Raw genomic sequence first — 18,539 nt, 5'->3', positions numbered from 1 at the left:
AACAGAATCCCTATAGTTTAAACTGAGCTGGAAACAGGTCAATCTTCTATGGTGGAATTTGCTGTTTAACTGTCAGATTGCAGATTGGTTGACCTGGTTTATGGCTAATATCTCTGTAATTACTAGGCCTATCCACATGAAACAACAACTGTCAAAAAATTCAACGCATTCTCAGTTAGTATACATAAAATGTGAATACTTTTTTCTCACAATAGCTTCAGAAAGTTGTTCCGTTATTCAAGCCCAAATCTGTAAGCCATAAGGTTAATGTCAACTTTGTGGAGCCAATCCCAAACAAATAATGATAAAGTGCAGCATGTGTGGAATATAAGTGCATATGTTTATTTCACAAACAGCAAATCTCCCATAGAGTCTCCATTTGAAACTATGATATCATCAAATTCTGGAAAGTGAACGCAGTTTGTTGGTACCAGAAAATGTAGTGTGATAACTAACCTGCTTGTGTGTGTGTGTGTGTGCGCGCGCAGGCATTAACACGTATGGCTGGAGACAGGCCGGAGTGAACCACGTGCTGATTTTTGAGCTCAACCCCAGGAACAACTTGTCACACCAGCATCTGTTTGAGGTCTGAGCATTACAGTCATACAGTCATACGAAATTTACTTTAAGGGCTTTTACTCTTCTTATTTCCCTTCTTATTTTCCCTTGTTATTTACAAACTCAAAGTGTTTTTAGAGTGTTGCTTAAAGCCTGGTGTCCACTGCATAATTTTTGTTCATCTTATAAGGTTGTTGGATGTCACACTACACGACATGAGGGCTTTAAACTGAATGTCTACTGCAGTTACTGAGTAGTGCTTGTGTTTACTGTCGCCCGCAAAGACTGATCACAGACACAGTGAGAGGAGGGCTCACTTGTCGTACGATGGTTCTGAGTTTGATGTTTGTCCTGGTCTCACTCTGAGACCTATGAGCGACAATTTTTAGCCAGAAGTCAAGACTTTCCCCACAATCAGAAATCTTACATCACATATGGTCAAATCGTGCAGTTGACATCTACCTTAAGTCATCTTCATTAACCTGTAAACAAGATTCCATTGGCTATATTAAGGTGTTTTAGGTCAAATATATAGTGGACAAAAGCACAATATGTCTTAGCTTTCTGGATGTGGCATCTGCATGAATCATACTTTGGAACTGTGTAGATATACACTTTTTTGCAATACAGTATTATGGAATGTTATAACCCAAGGAACAACATTTCCATGAAGACAAGTAAACAAATATCCTTTATTAAAGCATATTCTGACATCTGTTATCTAGTGTTGTCACAATACTAACATTTTATACTCTGTTTGGATACTACAGAAATGGCTTGATACTTGACCTACAATTATACTAAAAACATTTTATGCAATAATGTCATTTTCAATACTGTAATCCCTGTCCCTGTATTCCATGTGTTTATATTTGTCTTTGCAGATCGCTGGTCTGCTGGGTGTGTTGTGGTGCGTGAGCCTGCTCTCCTGCCTCTTCTCTGAGAGTCTGCTGGTGCCCATGCAAGTCAACCCTCTGGCCCTCTATGGCTTCTTCCTCCTATTCCTCATCAACCCCTTCAAGACCTGCTACTACAAGTCCCGATTCTGGCTCCTCAAGCTCCTGGTAATGGTCCACAATTATAGTTCTCAATCTCAAACTTCACTGACCAAAACTCAGCCTGGGGTTTTTAGGTCGAAACAAGGACTAAACCAAGACTCGGCCAGGACTTGGTCAGATCCAAACTAGAACTAAACCAAGACTCAGCCATGACGTTTTATGTCTAAACTAGAACTAAACCAAGACTGAGCAAGGCTGTTTTAGGTCCAAACCAGGACTAGGTAAGGATTGTTGGGCCTGTTTAGTACTTGTATGGGAAACCACTGAGAATACAAGGTGCCACAGTGGCTCTAGTGCAGTGTTTCTCACTGACTTGGTTTAGCCCTAATTTTGGCCTGATATAATACAGGGTTAGATCTGGTGGTACTCAGGAATCCAGATATTATTTTAGGATGTAATTGGTCAGAAAAGTTTGAGAACCACTGCTCTAGTAATGCATACTGTGATGTGGGAATGAGGTAAGACACTTTACAGTATACATATTGCGTAGTGTGAATGTGGTGTGTGTGAGTGTTGGTGGTGGTCGGTGGGGCTGATGGTGCAGATTGGCAGCCTGCCCCAGGGTAGCTTGCCACCACCAAGTGTTACATGAATGAAGAATACAAATTTGTAAAAGAGACTTATACATTACTGTTATCACATAAAACTGCTAATCCTGTAGTTAAAGGAGCTGTACTGTAAACCAAGATCTAATCAGCAGTCCCATTCTCTGGTAGGATTTTTAAGGGGCCTATTTTATGCTATTTTAATGTGGTGTCTTCATCAAAAGCATACCTGGAGTTTTGTTTTGTTCCTTTCACACATGTTTAATACACAAACCCTGCAAATTGAGGCTAAGTTTTTCTCTCAAATGGAAAACACTTGTAATGTCATGTGGTAATACAGGAAGTGCTTTGTTGTGTCTTTAATACACCTTCATTATAATCATTTGGAGAATTTCAGCCCTGGAATTACCAATCTATACTGAATAAAAGGTAAAAGGTAGCTGTTCACTTGAAAACTACTGCTTTATGACATTACAAGTTGGAACATGTGTGAATGAAAAAACACAACTTCATCTATGTTTTTGATGAGGTTACAACATTATGACATGGCTTAAAGTACACAAGAGACAATTTTGCGTAATAGGGGACCTTTAAAAACTGAATATTTTCAAGCATTATTCAAGGTCACTGGTTCAGTCACACGTTATATACAGATTAATACAGTTTTGGTTTGAATTGAGTCAAGACTTAAGCTTTACCATATAGGAAGTGTACCTTAAGACAAAATCCATGGCAACCAAACAAGGCAAATGAACACTTTTCTTCTCCTTTGTCCTGACCTTTTGCATTGTTGTTGTTGTGCAGTTTCGTGTGGTCACCGCCCCATTCCACCGCGTGGGCTTTGCAGACTTCTGGCTGGCCGATCAGCTCAACTCCCTGGGGGTCGTTCTCATGGACCTAGAGTACATGATCTGCTTCTACAGCTTTGAACTGGACTGGAAGATACAGCATGGTCTCTTTAATGAAGGAGGTACTTTTATACGGCCAAAAATACAACAGAGTACAAGGTTGATAGAATGAATAATCAACTGGGAACCAGTATTGTAGTTTGAAATGGCAAAGTCTGCCTTTCTGTAGGCAACATAATGAATGCCTTCAGCAGAAGAATAAATGTCCCTGTTTCTATGGCTGTGATCACACTTGGTCTGATTTGAACCTGCTTTGATCCCAGTTTAGTCCTGATGTAGACTTAGATTTGGTTCTTCTTCAGTCCTAGTTTAGTCCTGGTCTAGTCAAGGTTTAGTTTTTCGAGTTTAATCACAATTTGTCCCAATCTTATTATGTATAAAAATAAAACTGCTAATCCTGTTTTTAAAAGAGTTGTACTGTACCTTACTTTTAGTCTTAAAAATGTGAAAAACAGAACGAGCGGTTTGCAGTGGTCTAAAGTTATTCCTTATGCCACTTTTTTCACTGAGGGCCACATATCTAAACATATTTGAAGTGGAGGGCCACAGACTGGTAATCAAGTGAGTGAGTTGTTCAGTCAGGCCCATCACGCACAGCTTTGACAGAGCCACCGTAGCTTTAATAAAACTTGAATCATTAATTTTAGGTCTGTATGATAATGCAAGGTGATGTTATTGAGGTTATAGTGGTATTAGGCCCCCACGCCATAGTTTGGATACCTCTGCCTCATTCATTCTGAGCATCCTATTTATTCACTGCGATAAGTTTATAAATGCTTTTCTCAACTTTTAGAGACCAGAGTGGAGTTTTACCATCACAATAATGCTAGCAACAACTAGCATGCTAATAGCACACTTCCTGATTCTTGGATGATAAAAGCTTTGTAATTAAATGCAGACAGTACACAGGCAACCTAATGTGTACCATAAAAGCTGCTTATACAATATATCTGTACTGGAAAAAAATAAAATAAAATAGCGCAACCAAGACCAACACACACATTGATTCAGTTAAAAATTCTGTTCTATTAAAAAGCCTCAGAGTTTGAATTGGTAAAGAATTTGAAATCATGAAGTTTAGCATCCTTGTAGTGTAGGCATACATTACACTATTTTCTGAGCTATGATATAATGTTTTCTCATTGAAAAAACATATTTGGAGTAAACAGACTAATAAACTAGGATTACTAAAGTATGTGTAAATGAAACAAAACACAACTCCATGTGTGTGTTTGAAGAGGTAACAGCATTATAACATGGCTTAAAGCTCACAAGAATTAATTAATTAATTAATTAATTAATTAATAGTTAAACTATTATGGTTGTTGACACTATTAAACTCCTCTCTGCAGGTGGAGATGTGTGTAACTCATACTCGTATGGCGTCCGAGCAGTGATCCAAATCCTCCCGGCCTGGTTCAGGTTTGTGCAGTGTCTGCGGCGTTACCGTGACACCAAACGGGCCTTCCCTCACCTCGTCAACGCCGGCAAATACTCCACCACCTTCTTTGTGGTCACCTTTGCCGCCCTCTACAGCACGCACAAAGGTACTGCCACTTACTGTGTGTTAGACAGGTTCTTTTCTTTTAATGCGACACCAACTCCTTGTGATGTCACATGAAACCAACCGATTGCAAACCTGCCTTGTTTAGGATTTTCCGTCGTATGACCACAGCTTGTTGTTCTCCTTAGATGGAAAGCCAGAGGAGGCGCAGGTGTTCTTCTACCTGCACATCACGTGCCTCGTGATCAGCTCTTTGTACACTCTGATCTGGGACCTGAAGATGGACTGGGGCCTGTTCGATCGTAACGCAGGAGAGAACACTTTTCTGAGGGAGGAGATTGTCTACCCACACAAGGTGCTGACACTATATTTCTTAACTGTGCACCACTCATTTCATTACACTGATTTAATTTAAAACCGCACAGTGTAACTTTCAGGTGGGGGGGCTGCCAACTATTCCATGGAGATGTTATTGCTTTGCTATAAACACATCTATTTTTGCTAACCGTGACTTAAAGTGGGACTAAACACCTAAACTCCCACAACCACATTTCAAATGTTAAACTGGGCAGTGCCTGGAAGACTAAAGAGAGAGTGAGAGAGGAGGTGCAGGGTCTGGGGGAATGAGAACAGTGTGGTCTAACAGATATCCACACTTAAAACTGCCCTTGCAGCCAGGTGTTTGTAATCATAAACACCTGGTTGTAATCAGGGCAGTCTTGCATGATGTCATGTACTACTTGAAATAGCAGTGGCCACTGGAGGCAGCTCACAGTCAGTTTTTGACTCAACATAAAGCTGCAAATGTACCTACTTTCAACAAAAATGTCCAAAAAGGACTAGGAACGGTAGACATCATATGCTGAGATTTGTAGTAAAAAAAGGTGATTTAGTGTTCTACTTTAAAAAAAAAAACCCTAAAAAACACAAACACGTTTCCTTATTGTGAGCAGTGTATCTAATAAACTAATACAACATATTTTCCCCTTTTATGTGAAGGCCCTGCTGTATTCTAACAGCATTATTGGGTCTTTTGGTGCTTTGATTTCAGTGCAGTACTCCCCTGGGGGTTAACATTGCGTATGGCACAAGGGAGTTCTTACATGTAACTATCTGTTTATTTTATGACATGATGGCATTAAGTAGTTTAAATGTAAACTTCTTTACTACAGAATATCAATATTCTCTGTGTGTTACTGTCATGTGTCTTCCAGGCTTATTATTACAGTGCCATAGTGGAGGATGTGCTGCTGCGCTTCTCATGGACACTGACCATCACCCTCAGCACTCTGACCAAAATAAACGGCATTAAAGACATTCTGACCACCATCTTAGCCCCAATGGAGGTCTTCAGGTAACACCAGTCCCCTTCATATGTTAGAACCAGTGAACTTTAAATGATTGCTTAAAGGTGTTGTATTACACAGTGAGCTTTTAGTCATGTTATAATGTTGTTACCTCCTCAAACACATACCTGGAGTTGTGTTTTGTTTCATTCACATTCAAGTAATTCTGCATTATTAGGCTGTCTGCCTCCCCAAAGCTCAAAATGCTCCGTTTCACCTTAGTACCGGTAGTTTTAAGGTTAAGAGCTATTTTTAGGCGCTTCCTTAGAGATAGGGTAAGGAGCTTGGTCACACGGGAGGAGCTCGGAGTAGAGCTACTGCTCCTACACGCCCAGAGGAACCAGTTGAGGTGGCTCGGGCATCTGCTCAGGATGCCTCCTGAACGCCTCCCTAGGGAGGTGTTCTGGGCATGTCCCACCGGGAGGAGGCCCCGGGGAAGACCCAGGACACGCTGGAGGGACTATGTCTCTCGTCTGACCTGGGAACGCCTTGGGGTCCCACCGGAGGAGCTGGAGGACATGTCTGGGTGAGGGAAGTCTGGGAGTCCCTGCTTAGACTGCTGCCCCCGCGACCCGGCCCCGGATAAGCGGAAGAAAATGGATGATTCTAGTTAAGGTGTTAAACATGTGAGAATGAAACAAAACACAACTCCAGGTCTGTTTGTAATGAGGAAATAACATTATAACATAGATTAAAAATAGTGCATATCTTGAAAATGATTTTCCAGGCGGTTTGTGTGGAACTTCTTTCGTCTGGAGAACGAGCACCTGAATAACTGTGGTGAGTTCCGGGCAGTGCGGGACATCAGTGTGGCTCCTCTGAACGCAGACGACCAGACGCTACTGGAGCAGATGATGGACCAGGAAGATGGAGTGAGGAACCGCCAGGGCAAGAAGAGCTGGAAGAGGAGCTACAGCATGAGCCTGCGCAGGCCCAGGCTCGCCTCGCAGTACGTGCATACAACATTTACTCAACTAACCTCAAAACCACATGAGTTTAGATTCATTTTCAGGAACCTGTTCAAAACCTGTTCATTTGACTGACAACTGTATTTTTATTCACTCTTCGAATTCACCATGAGGAGAATAAAAAAACGCTAAAAATGATGGCTGCGGGCCTTTAGTAATTTAGTTGCTTAATCGGTCGATGGAGTCTTGGTCAACTGACATTTGTATTAGTCGTTTTATTTAGATTATAAGGATTTATAAGGACAACGACAGAAAGGAGAAATTAGTGAGTTATCTGAAGATTTTGTATTTCTTGGTATTTATGTGTAAAAAGGCAGATTTTAGTTTATTTTTATTTAAATACGTTGTTTCCAAGTACTTCTTTCTGCCTTGAAGGTTATTTTTGCATGAACTCATGCAACTCATGCAGTTAAAGTTTTGTGAGTGCAGTTTGGGTCACATGCCTAAAGATATGTTACGATTTTCTGAACATTTGCCACGTCCCCTTTTCAATTGATCGGCCAGACGTGCCTTTAGTCTACCAAGAATTTTATTTAGTCCTATAGCCCTATGAAAAATGTGGTTTGTTAGCAGCACTGTGCTTAAGTGGCTAGCACTTGCTCCTCACAGCAAGAAGGTCCTGTGCTTGGCCATATGGTGCCTTTATGTTTGTCTCCATGTCTTGGTGGGTTCCCTTTGGGCACTCTGGTCACAGCTGGTTCTAGCATTTGGTGGCCCTAAACAAGATTTTGGTTGTGAACCCCTAATCGTAGTTTGAGGGCCAACTATAGCTATATCTCTCTGCCATTGCTAACATGCTAACGTAGCATGACATTATTAGCAAAAAGCAATCACTCACTTACCTTCATCCTGTGCTCTTTTTCTTGCTAATTAAAAAAACCAAAAACTTTTTTGGTCCTTCAGCCTCACTCTTAAACTTTTTTTAGGAGCTATTTCATTATTTGATGACACTAATATGATGTTAAAGCACAAAGCTTTTTTCCCCTTCAAATTACTTGAAATAAATATGGTCTCTTAGTATGTTTAGTATGTGGCCCTAACTCTGGTTTCCACCATCAACTTGAAAAATGCACAAGCGGACAAATCCTCCAGTTAAGGCAGACCTGACCAAGACTACCTCAAGATCTGGAGCTTGGTTGATGGGCTCTGCATTGATGAATGGCTCAAATACAGAAGCCAGTTTCTCCACAATTATCAATAAACTGTACCTTAAACATATTTTTATTGCCTTAATTAATAACTCATTCATTGAGGGGTGAATATTAATATGTCCCCCGTTCTAACTGCAGCTGTCTTTCCCTTCTGCAGGTCTAAGACTCGTGACACCAAAGTTCTGATCGACGACACGGATGACGACTCCTGACATCAGGCCACGCCCCTCGCCTGGGTCCAAAACCTCTTCAAAGGAGGGAACGCCTCTTCCTCCTCCTAACTGCGACTCCCCGGGCGGGCTGGGCGTTGGATCAGCCTATTACAGACTATCACGTGAACGTAAACACTCCTCTTCTACTGTCTCTGCTGGTGTGCTCTGAAGCCCAGCAGGCGGCCATGACAGTCCTGATACTTCTGAACAGATCAGGAGTTTGAATCTTTAAGAGCAGTGAGAGGAGATACCGACCTCTACACATTTGCTTTTGAACAAGGCAGCAAAGAGGAACTAATTTTAACTAGCTCAGTGCCACACAGAACTGAGAAAGAATAGAATGGACAGATGTTGAAATTCTGCCAGCTGCTTTTAGTCTCAGCAAACCAGGTTAAGTGGCCCCAAAAAGTCACTACAAAAAAATGGAATATGCAACAGTGGGTAAACATAAAATAGCTCTACTTCAAAGCTGTAGATCTAGTTATTTATTAAAACATTACAATTGGTCTAATTTTTTTGCAGCCATTTCAAATTTTCCACCAAATTTAGTCATTTTTGTTATCTCCAAGTAGTTTTGAATCGAATTTCGAAACACTCCATTCTGCAAGTAGGTTTGTGTCAGAATGTAAAACAAAATTTCAGATTTCTGCTTTTCTTACAGTTGTTTGTTTGTGGCTTGAGCTTAACCCTGTCGTAATGTTGCAAAGTCACTGTAATCTAATAATTGTGATGTAAAATACTTAATAGATTTAGAAATTTCCCAAATTTTAAAACAAACATATATTGAAGTTTGGGCTTGTCACTTCATATGTTGTCATTTTGTGATCTTTGTAGTGACCTTTCAGGGCCACCATAGATTAAGCTCATTGAGAGGCCTTTATAATCAGTTTGGCACCTTGGACATTATTCGTGAACCTCAGACTTGATAGAATTCCACTTGTTTTTCATCTTAGCCGTTGGACTACATCTGGGCACGCTCAGAAACTACAAATATGGCTCTCAATCACCACAGCGCTGCCTACCTGCACCTTACGTACTCGCTTTTACAAAACAATAACAAACATCGCACTTTGCCGGACAAGTGGAGCAGGATGCCTAATATAGGACAATTTTCTTTTTGAAATTTTACGTCAAGGAAGCAGGTTATGAGTAATGGTTGTAAATATTTGATGGACTAAACAGGCATTTAGAAATTTCCCCCATAAACATAAAGTGCTTATTTCAAACGTGCAAGAAGGATTTTTGCGTAATATATTTTTTGGGCAATTTGAAAATGGACAGTCCAATGTTAGCTACTACATAGACAACCTCCGCCGTGGTTGGACGCTGAATGTATGCCAACTTATTTATGTGCGAATGGGAAAAAAACAAGCAATGTCTCTTGAAAAAAAAAAAAAGTTTTCTGTCTTTTCGTCGATTCAGAAGGATCTGCTTTATTGTGAAACAGGTGACTTCTTAAAGGACTGGGGTGGGTGTTGTTTGTTAAAAGGCCTATATTGCGCTATTTTCTGGTCTATGTATCTATGTTTATAATGTTGTTTCCTCATCAAAAACATACCAACCCTGCATATTTAGGCTTAGTTCTTCTCTCAGAAAACTGTTCCACCTTGTGATGTCATGTGGTAATACAAGAAGTGCTCCGTTGTGTTTTTAAACTCCACACACCTTCACTAGAATCATCATTTCAGCTCTGGAATGATCATTCTCAAGGTGAAGCACAGCATTTTGAGCTTTAGAGATGTAGACCTCCTGATAATAAAGCATTACTCAACATGTGGGAATGAAACAAAACACAACTCCAGGGATGTTTTTGAGGAGGTAACAACATTATAACACAAAGCTCACAAGAATCAATTTTATGTAATATAGGACCATTTCGTTTGGTGCTGGTGCCGTGCATTGGAGGAGGATTTCCATAGTTTTATTATTATACATTTACAATAGCCATATTTCTACAAATCACATTCACAAAAGGTCATTCAAAATATTTTACTGTGTTCACAATGGGTAAAAGACTTACTTTTGTTACACTTTCTGTTGTAGAGTCTTACTAATCAATAACTTAATTCAATTAGAATGTTAGTGCTAACATTTTTATTTTTTTTATTTTTTAAATTTCGTTTATACATTTTAAAATAATTATAAGTTTAACAATATAGTTTTTAATAACAAGCTTAAAGGCACTATACCTGATTTTTACTGTCTGAAAAAGGTGAAAAACAGAACTAGATCATTTTAAACAGTTTGCTGCGGTCCAAAGTTATTCCACACTTACTTTATGCATTCAGAGCATCTCAATTATTCACCATGAGAAAACAGAGTGGAGTTTTGCTATTAAGTTTACGTTAACAACAACTAGCATGCTAACGCGCACCTGATTCTCAGACCAAACAAAAGCTTAATAGTTAGATCCAGACCTATTTTGACCTTAAGAGCTGCTGATACAATTTATCTGTTCTGGGGCAAAAATTAGGCACCAGACCTTGACTTACAGATGCAACTTTAATTTATTTTAATTTATGTGTGCTTAATTCTAAAACTTCAATTTCAAGTCTTAAATTCTATAGAAGAAGTGATTATTTTAAAGTATTTAGTATTTTGAACCTAATTTTTGTACACCGAAATATTTTGTCCATTTCATGGTTTAGAATTAATTTAAATGACATAGAAGACAATCATCATCTTGTCATCAGCATCAACAAATATAGGATCAAATATTGTACATTTTGGATATGTTTTGGAGAATTAATTTTCCATCACATACATCGGAGACACAGGGTTGCATTCTGTACATTTTTACCTCCATTATTTTTATATCTCCACTGCATCCAAAGAACTCAGCTCTATCTCTCCATACACTGCACTTTAAATCCTATTTGATTTGTGATCGCTCAGGATTCTGTGTTGCCGGACCTTTCTAAAGCCATCTGTGTGTTCTTCTACTCAGGACATTTCAAGCACCTTATTCATGTTATCAACAGACCAAATACATGCAACTTCACTTAAATGTTTTTTTACTGTAGAAATGAGGGATACTACAAGTTTTATTTTCTGCTTTAGTATTTCATTGGTGCATAATGCATAACTTTACACATATACTAGATATTTTGCTTTTAGTTTAGTTTTTTTGCATGTTACTTATACAGCATCACAATAACATGGTAATGAATGGAAACACATACCTGTTCCCATATTATCATCAACAAAATACATACCATATTTTTGTAATTTACAGGCTTCATATTGAAATAAAAAGGGATTTCCGTGAGTAATTACCATGTAATTACTATAATTACACATTTAGTTATTTCCATCCTATTCCATGGTATTACTGTGCTGTATAGTAACATGCTATATACTGATGAAGAGATCTCACAGAAGTACTTGTTAGGCTTAAATGGACATTTATATTGAAGAACCTGTTTGACAGTATGAGAAAATTGCACTGGAAATAATACAAAAATTCAACTCACCTTGAAATCAAATCTAGGCATTAAAGTTTCAATATGTCAGTTTTCTGGTACTTGTCTCCATAAAAATGCTCCTTGCTCACATATACACAGTTAAATGTATTTCATTGCAAAAAACCATGGCGTTCTTACTGTGAGCAGGCTCCCGTCTCTGATACCGATTTTGATACTGATATCAACTAATACCAGTGCAGGGACTGATAACAGCCTTTATTTCCTTTATATATCTATAAAATAAGACGAAACTGATCCAAATGTGTTATTTAGCTGTTATTTATTCTTTAAGTAAATACAAAACAGCTTTGAATAAATAAAACAAACATTATGAAACTTTCTGGGACAACTACGGCCAGTAAATGGTCGTATTACATCCATTTCTGTGCTTAACCAGGATACTAGGATATCGGCTGAAATGATATTTGGAAGCCGATATCTGAACCAGCACATTTTTCAGTATCATACATCCCTAATCTGGAGACAAGCATTTGGATAACTTTCTCTAGAAAAGTGCATCTTTAAAGTAAATGCATCCAAACTTACTACTACATGAATTAATTAATTAATGCCCCTTCACTCAATTGAATATATATATATATATATATATATATATATATATATATATATATATATATTTTGTTGTGTGGGTTTATCATTTATCACCAATGAAATTCAATGTGGACATTCCCTTTACATATTTTACTATACATTTTGTATTTGATTGTCTCACGTCTCAGCTGCGGGCAGACTGACATTAAACCACACTGTATTCCCGAGTGTCTTCAGCACATTCCAGGTCACGTCTCCTCCTCTGCACAGCCACCGCACCTCTGCTTTGGTATCGCTTATGTGTACGGTCATTTTATGATACAAATGCAATCTGTACTGAACCAGGGCGAGACGTCGGAAGAAGCCATTCTGGGGCATAACAGTGAATGTGTGGTGGCTATTACAAGATATTTGTACAAGTTATTAGCAAGCATCCAATACAAATAATGCAGCTTTAAGTGCATATGACAGATTAGACTACTAATATTTTTATTTTTTTTACTTCCTGGTTGGACATGGGCAGCAGATGTGACGTACTTGGAGTCATCTCTATAACTCTTATCTAGCAACTATAATATTAAGCATAACTAAATCAAAATTGCGTACTAGCTTAGCTTGACGGTCAAGTTAGCAACAATTAGCATGCTAGCAATGCGCCTCCCGATTATTGAACGACTTTTTATAATTAGATACAGCCAGAACACGGCAGTCTCATTTTTCAGAGCTGCTTTTACAATACATCTGTACTGGGGCATTTTACTCAAATACATTAAAAAAATAGTACAAGCTCTTTAACTTATGTAAAACTATGATAAATATTTACCACAGGTACTATCCCACCACCAAGTAAAAATGTGAAAACCTGTCATATGCACTTTAAGTAATCTGATATGTTTTAATTTGTGACAATGGCCTTGTTTTGCTGCTAAAACATGAATAGAAACTATTATAGGCTACAGAAGTGATGTCCCAGCCTTGTGAGACCACATGTTTTTATAATGTCTGAAATGCAAAATATAAAGCTGGATAGAAATCTTTTGTTTAGCTAATTAGCCGTTCATTTGTAGAGTGTCTAGCCAGATGCGATATCTCTGTATTTTGGAGTGTAAATATTCTTTACAGAAGATTTTGGTCTGGTCCAAACCATTCCAGTAATAATTTTCTTTATCTCTCCATGGTTTAGTCAGTTAGCAGCTAACAGGCTAATTGGCAAAATCTGTTATCAATCAAAAAATGTCATCCTGGGTCACATGTGAGTGTTGTTTGCCTCTAGTGTCAAATCCACTTCCACTGACCATACATTTGTGTTAAAGGAGATATATTGTACAAAATTGACAAGCCAAATCTCTTTCCAGAGAATGAAATATGTTTTTTTTTTTTTTTTTAATGCAGTGATAAAAACCCATCTGGATCTCAGGCTTTAGTGGAGAGACTGGTGAGCCTTATTCTGTCCATCTTTATACTTTGCATACTCCACACTGGTAAAGTATCACACCTAAAAATAATTAGTGTGATGGTTCAGATGAGTATTTCTGATCACATGATGGTAACAGTGATGAGTGGAGTCTACTGTTTGGGTCTGTGCTGTTGTGTTGATGCTACAGTGGTGCCTGGTTCACCCAAAACCTGTTACACTTTTTTTCAGTAAAAACTTCAGTTCACACCCTGCGTCTGTTGTCAGTTTGTTCACATGTAAGGCCCAAATATGGCCCACATTTTAGTCCTGGTTTAGTCTGGATTTATTTAGTGTAATATTGAAGCCGGACCTGTGGATTTAATGGAGAGAAATGTAAGGGTTCTGTAAGATGTCATTGTGAAAACCCTAAAACAGACAATCATATTTATATATACTACCCCTCAAACGTTTGGACACACCGGCTTATTTTTTCCCATTATTTATGTTGTCTACATTTTATGTTTGAGATTCAGGTTCCTCAAAGTGGCCGCAGGGGTTCATTAGTGAAATGCCACGTGTGCTAAGCAACGATCAGAGCAAAGGGCAGCCATTTTGAAAAAGTTATTTCACATTTTTTTGTTTACTACAGTCTATATGTGTTCATTCATATTTGTGATGACTTAAGTGAGAATCTACAAAGCACATAACAATCATGAAAATAAAGTAGAGTTTGTGTTTTAGGGTACGTTTACAGTTGTAAGAATACATATGAATGTATTTTAGTATAAGCTAAAAATAAACTCCCTATGGCTGTGGCAGAGTCACTCCTCACACTGTCACAACATTTTGTCAAAGCACCAGTGTTTAACAAGACCTGACGGAGCCAATTTCTATCATTGTCCCATCAGGTAAGAATTGTGTATTTGATTATTCTGTTTGTCCAGTGCATGTGACGGGTTTTCCTTGGTTTGGTGGGAGAGTACCTATGGTAAATATTTATCATAGTTTTACATCAGTTAAGTGTCGGTTTGTGAAGGAAAAAAAAAGAGAAAATGTCTGGGGGAAAAGCGGGCAAATTTTTTTTTGTAAGGAGCACAGTTTCCTAGTTTCCTGACAGTTTAAACATGAATTTAAAAAAAAATTAAGCTGTTGTCATATATGTAAGTTAACAGTTATGGAATTACCTCTATTTATGTCATAGCTGCCCAACCAGAAAATACAATTATAAACTTCACCAAACTTGTCAAACTGGAAGACTAGGTGACAAGATTTGTTGATTTGTAAATATATTAATAAATCATTATCAAATGTTCAAATTATATCCTCATTTTATTATTTGGCCAAAAATATGTTTAATAACAGAACCAGCCGACAGTTCCATATTTGACATGATACTAGTGTCTGCAGCCAAAACTGTCAGGTATGAAAACAAACTAAACCTTGGTCTGAAAAAAGCATGTGCAGAGTAAAATGTCTCTGTGTCAGTTATCACTGCCTCGTGTGGAGGATCATCTGAACATAAAGACATCATGTGTTCCCCAGTGTCAGGGGTTTCTTCATTTCACACTGGATTTGACTTTAGGCCAACTTACACTAAAACACTCATCTACAGTTGTTTAACTTTGTCATATTTCACTTATGTTGGCTCTGCACAAACACACTGTACATTTAATAGTTTCTAAGGCACATGGATATGTCAGTGTGATTAATAGAGCTGGTTCTCATGCCACAACTTAAACAGTGAGTTAAGTGCACATAAGTGGTGAGGCTTATAACCTGAAAATGTGTTTTGAAAATGTATAGCTCTCATTGTCCAGTTCTATCAAAACACAAATGAAAGTTAATATAACCTATTGGCCTTATGATTTTTTACAGTGCAGAAGGGCAGTGCAGGCAGCAGTGGATGAGCCCCCCAAAGAGCGCTGTGGTCATAGGCCTGCTCTGTGCTTTGCTGCTGGCTGAGGCCGTCTTCATAGTGTTGAGTATGTTTCATATGTCACTCACTTTGTCCTGCACACAAAACCAAATGTCACGTGTGTTTGTCTCTAAGCCATGGTCAGTGAGAACACAAAAAACTATCTGACCAATGAAAGGAACAGGCTGCAGGAGAGTAACAACGCCATGGAAACCTCTGACCACAAACTGACTGCACAGATAAGGCTGCTGCAAGAAGACACTGGACCTTTTAGATGGAAATAAGCTGAGAAAAGAGCTCCAGGACCTGAAGGAGAGGGACACAAACCTCAGATGCATTATGGGTGAGACCTCTGGAGACTATTGTCATTAAACATGACGTTCTTACCACAGGTCTTCTATAGTTACACCTATGCCTACGTTGTATCTACAGGTGTCCAGGTGTCAGGGACAGTGACTGTGTTGTTTTTACAGAACACTTTCTGCCACCAATGAAGAGGAAGTTGGTTGTGATCTTTGCTATAAATTATGTACTTTTTTAATAGGCATATCTAGCTCTGAAACATGGATTATATTTGGCAACAGCAGATATATAGTTTCAGAAAATTAAAAGAACTGGACAGACAAACAGGAGTGTGAAGAGCCTGGGGCAAGTCTGGTGATCATCTCCAGCCCCGAGGAGCAGGTGAGTCCACTAACAACCCACCATCTAAAACATGCTACAGGGGAACAGGGCAATCATAAGGTGTTTTTGTGTTTAGACATTTGTGTGTGTGTTGACTTCTGAGAGGGTATGGCTCAGTCTGACACAGAAACAGAGAGTGTGGAGACGCAGACGGCTCACAACAGTATTACAGGTGATCAAACCTTATGGGTGTGGGCGAGGTGTTGATAATTATTAAATTCTTATTAAAAAGGTTTTATCTGTGTGTAGGTCCTAGAAACCCCATCAGCCAGATAAGAGGACGAAGACGAGAAGAGGATGGTGGAGAGATGAATCTTGAATTGTGGAATGACAGACACTGCAGTTTTAAAAATCACTTTATCTGTGAGATTTCTAAACAAGTAGTAAAAGATGTCAACAATTAAACTATTCCGTTGATTATAGTAGGCATCTGCACACTGGTTTTGAAATTGAGATGCTTAGATGGTCAGGAAGTCAGTTTTTCAATCTGAAGGTACTGGGCTGAGAAGCTAGAATCATCCTGCCCTAAGAGGAGGAGTTATATCTGAAAATGCTTTGTTTATCTGCTAGCCTTTTGTCTTCTGATAATGACGATCAATTATGATGATCACACACAAATAGTGAACTGTGTAAACTGTGTGTTTCACATGCTGCTGTTAGACCAGTTAATACACAGAAATAATGTGTCCTACCACAACTCTGCAGATGACGCTCAGATCTATGTGTCACTGCAGCAGGTGAATATGGACCAGTGGATTCTCTGCCACTGCATCCAACAGATCAGTGTGTGGATGCAAAACAACTTTCTCTAGCTAAACTGGACGATTTCCATGAAAAAGGACACCAGGAGCCACAAATTCTTTTAGCCAACTAAAGTGAAGATAACACTGTATATATTGTATACACTATGTCACTAAACAATGAAAAATAAATGCGTGCAAAATATTTGCATGAATATTTATTTTGCCTGGTTAATGTGACTTCTGCTCCTGAGCCTCTGCACACAGCATCTGCATATCGAGGCTGTAGTCACTTTTATCTTTACACAGGACTGTAAGCTGTCGTCTATGAGGTGTGAGCAATGTTTGTTTTTAACATAGTTCACTGTGGCTGCTATTTCCTGAGCGTCCACAAAACTTGCACATGTAGTTGAATTTGCAAACTTCATCCACTTCTTGAATTGATTTTTCCTCAGATCAGCCACATCTCTCTTCTCTCTCTGGATATTTTTCAGCAAAGTGTGTTTATTTTGGAAATGTCTTGCGATAAATGCACAGCGTTTTGGCGGGTATACCGGCTTCCTCGAGTGTGGTGCTTATTTTGAGTGACCAAAAAGAATAAAATATTTTATTTTAATATTTCAACATCACAATAATCTTCCTATTTAGAACTATAATTGAAAAAAAATAACTAACACAAATAAAATACACTTCAATTAAATACTTATAATTTATTTTCTCAAGCCACGCAGAGTCGCATTATGAGGATACAAGAACTACATGCCCCACTACCGCGGGTTGTTGACCCCTGTGCTATACAAATAAACTTGCCTTGCCTAGATTGCTTAGTAATGCTATTTATGCAGAATCCAGCACTGGTATCGGATATCGATATCAATACATCCAAATATCACTTCTGCCGATATTCTGGTTGGGCATATAGATGTAATAAGAACATTTACTGTTTGTAGTTGGCCCAGAAAGTCTAATGTTTCAGTTTTGACAAATTTTATTTTTGTTTAAAGGAAATAAATGCTCTGTCTCTGATTCTAGTGAAGGTGTGTGGAGTTTAACAACACAGTGGAGTGTCTATATTACCAAATGACATCATCGGGTGGAACAGGGTGTTTTCAATTTGAACTTAGCCTAAATATGCAGGATTCGTGTGTTAAACAGGTGTGAATAAAACAAAACATCACTCCAGGTATGTTTTTGATGAAGAAACAGCATTATAACATAAAAGAGAAAATACCATAATACAGGCACTTTAATGAGTGTCATGTGATGGCGACCGCTCCGTCCCTCAAAGTCCGGTGCTTGGATTTAACTGTGGGAGTGACAGTTGGAATCAGCTGATTGGAGATTGATAAATACTCGACTACAACAATTGTGATTACTTTTTTTCTATTGCCCAGCTGCACTTTACACCATGTTTTTGTATAATGTGCCTTTTTCTTTTACCAATGACTTTCAGTCTTGAAGGATAACTAAACTGGCCATCAAAACACACCCCTCTGCTGGAAATAAACAAAAAAACTAAACTAAAAAAATATATATAA

General features: G+C 38.5%; 1 protein-coding gene across 1 annotated transcript in view; it reads left to right on the top strand.

Moving 5' to 3' along the window:
• Window positions 1-10,180, top strand: part of LOC117385566 (xenotropic and polytropic retrovirus receptor 1 homolog) — a 45,161-nt gene extending 34,981 nt beyond the window's left edge. Inside the window, exons 9-16 of the mRNA XM_033982858.2 lie at window positions 489-586; window positions 1,443-1,622; window positions 2,966-3,131; window positions 4,422-4,616; window positions 4,762-4,928; window positions 5,788-5,927; window positions 6,647-6,868; window positions 8,196-10,180. Of these exons, the coding sequence (XP_033838749.1) occupies window positions 489-586; window positions 1,443-1,622; window positions 2,966-3,131; window positions 4,422-4,616; window positions 4,762-4,928; window positions 5,788-5,927; window positions 6,647-6,868; window positions 8,196-8,250 (1,223 nt within the window). The 3' untranslated portion in view covers window positions 8,251-10,180. The remainder of the gene's footprint in view (window positions 1-488; window positions 587-1,442; window positions 1,623-2,965; window positions 3,132-4,421; window positions 4,617-4,761; window positions 4,929-5,787; window positions 5,928-6,646; window positions 6,869-8,195) is intronic.
• The last annotated feature ends 8,359 nt before the right edge of the window (window positions 10,181-18,539 follow it).

The sequence above is a fragment of the Periophthalmus magnuspinnatus genome, chromosome 17 (genome assembly GCF_009829125.3).
Source record: "Periophthalmus magnuspinnatus isolate fPerMag1 chromosome 17, fPerMag1.2.pri, whole genome shotgun sequence".
Taxonomy (NCBI): Eukaryota; Metazoa; Chordata; class Actinopteri; order Gobiiformes; family Gobiidae; genus Periophthalmus; species Periophthalmus magnuspinnatus.
The sequence above is the reverse complement of the archived record's forward strand: the minus strand, read 5'-3'. Positions and strand labels throughout refer to the sequence as shown.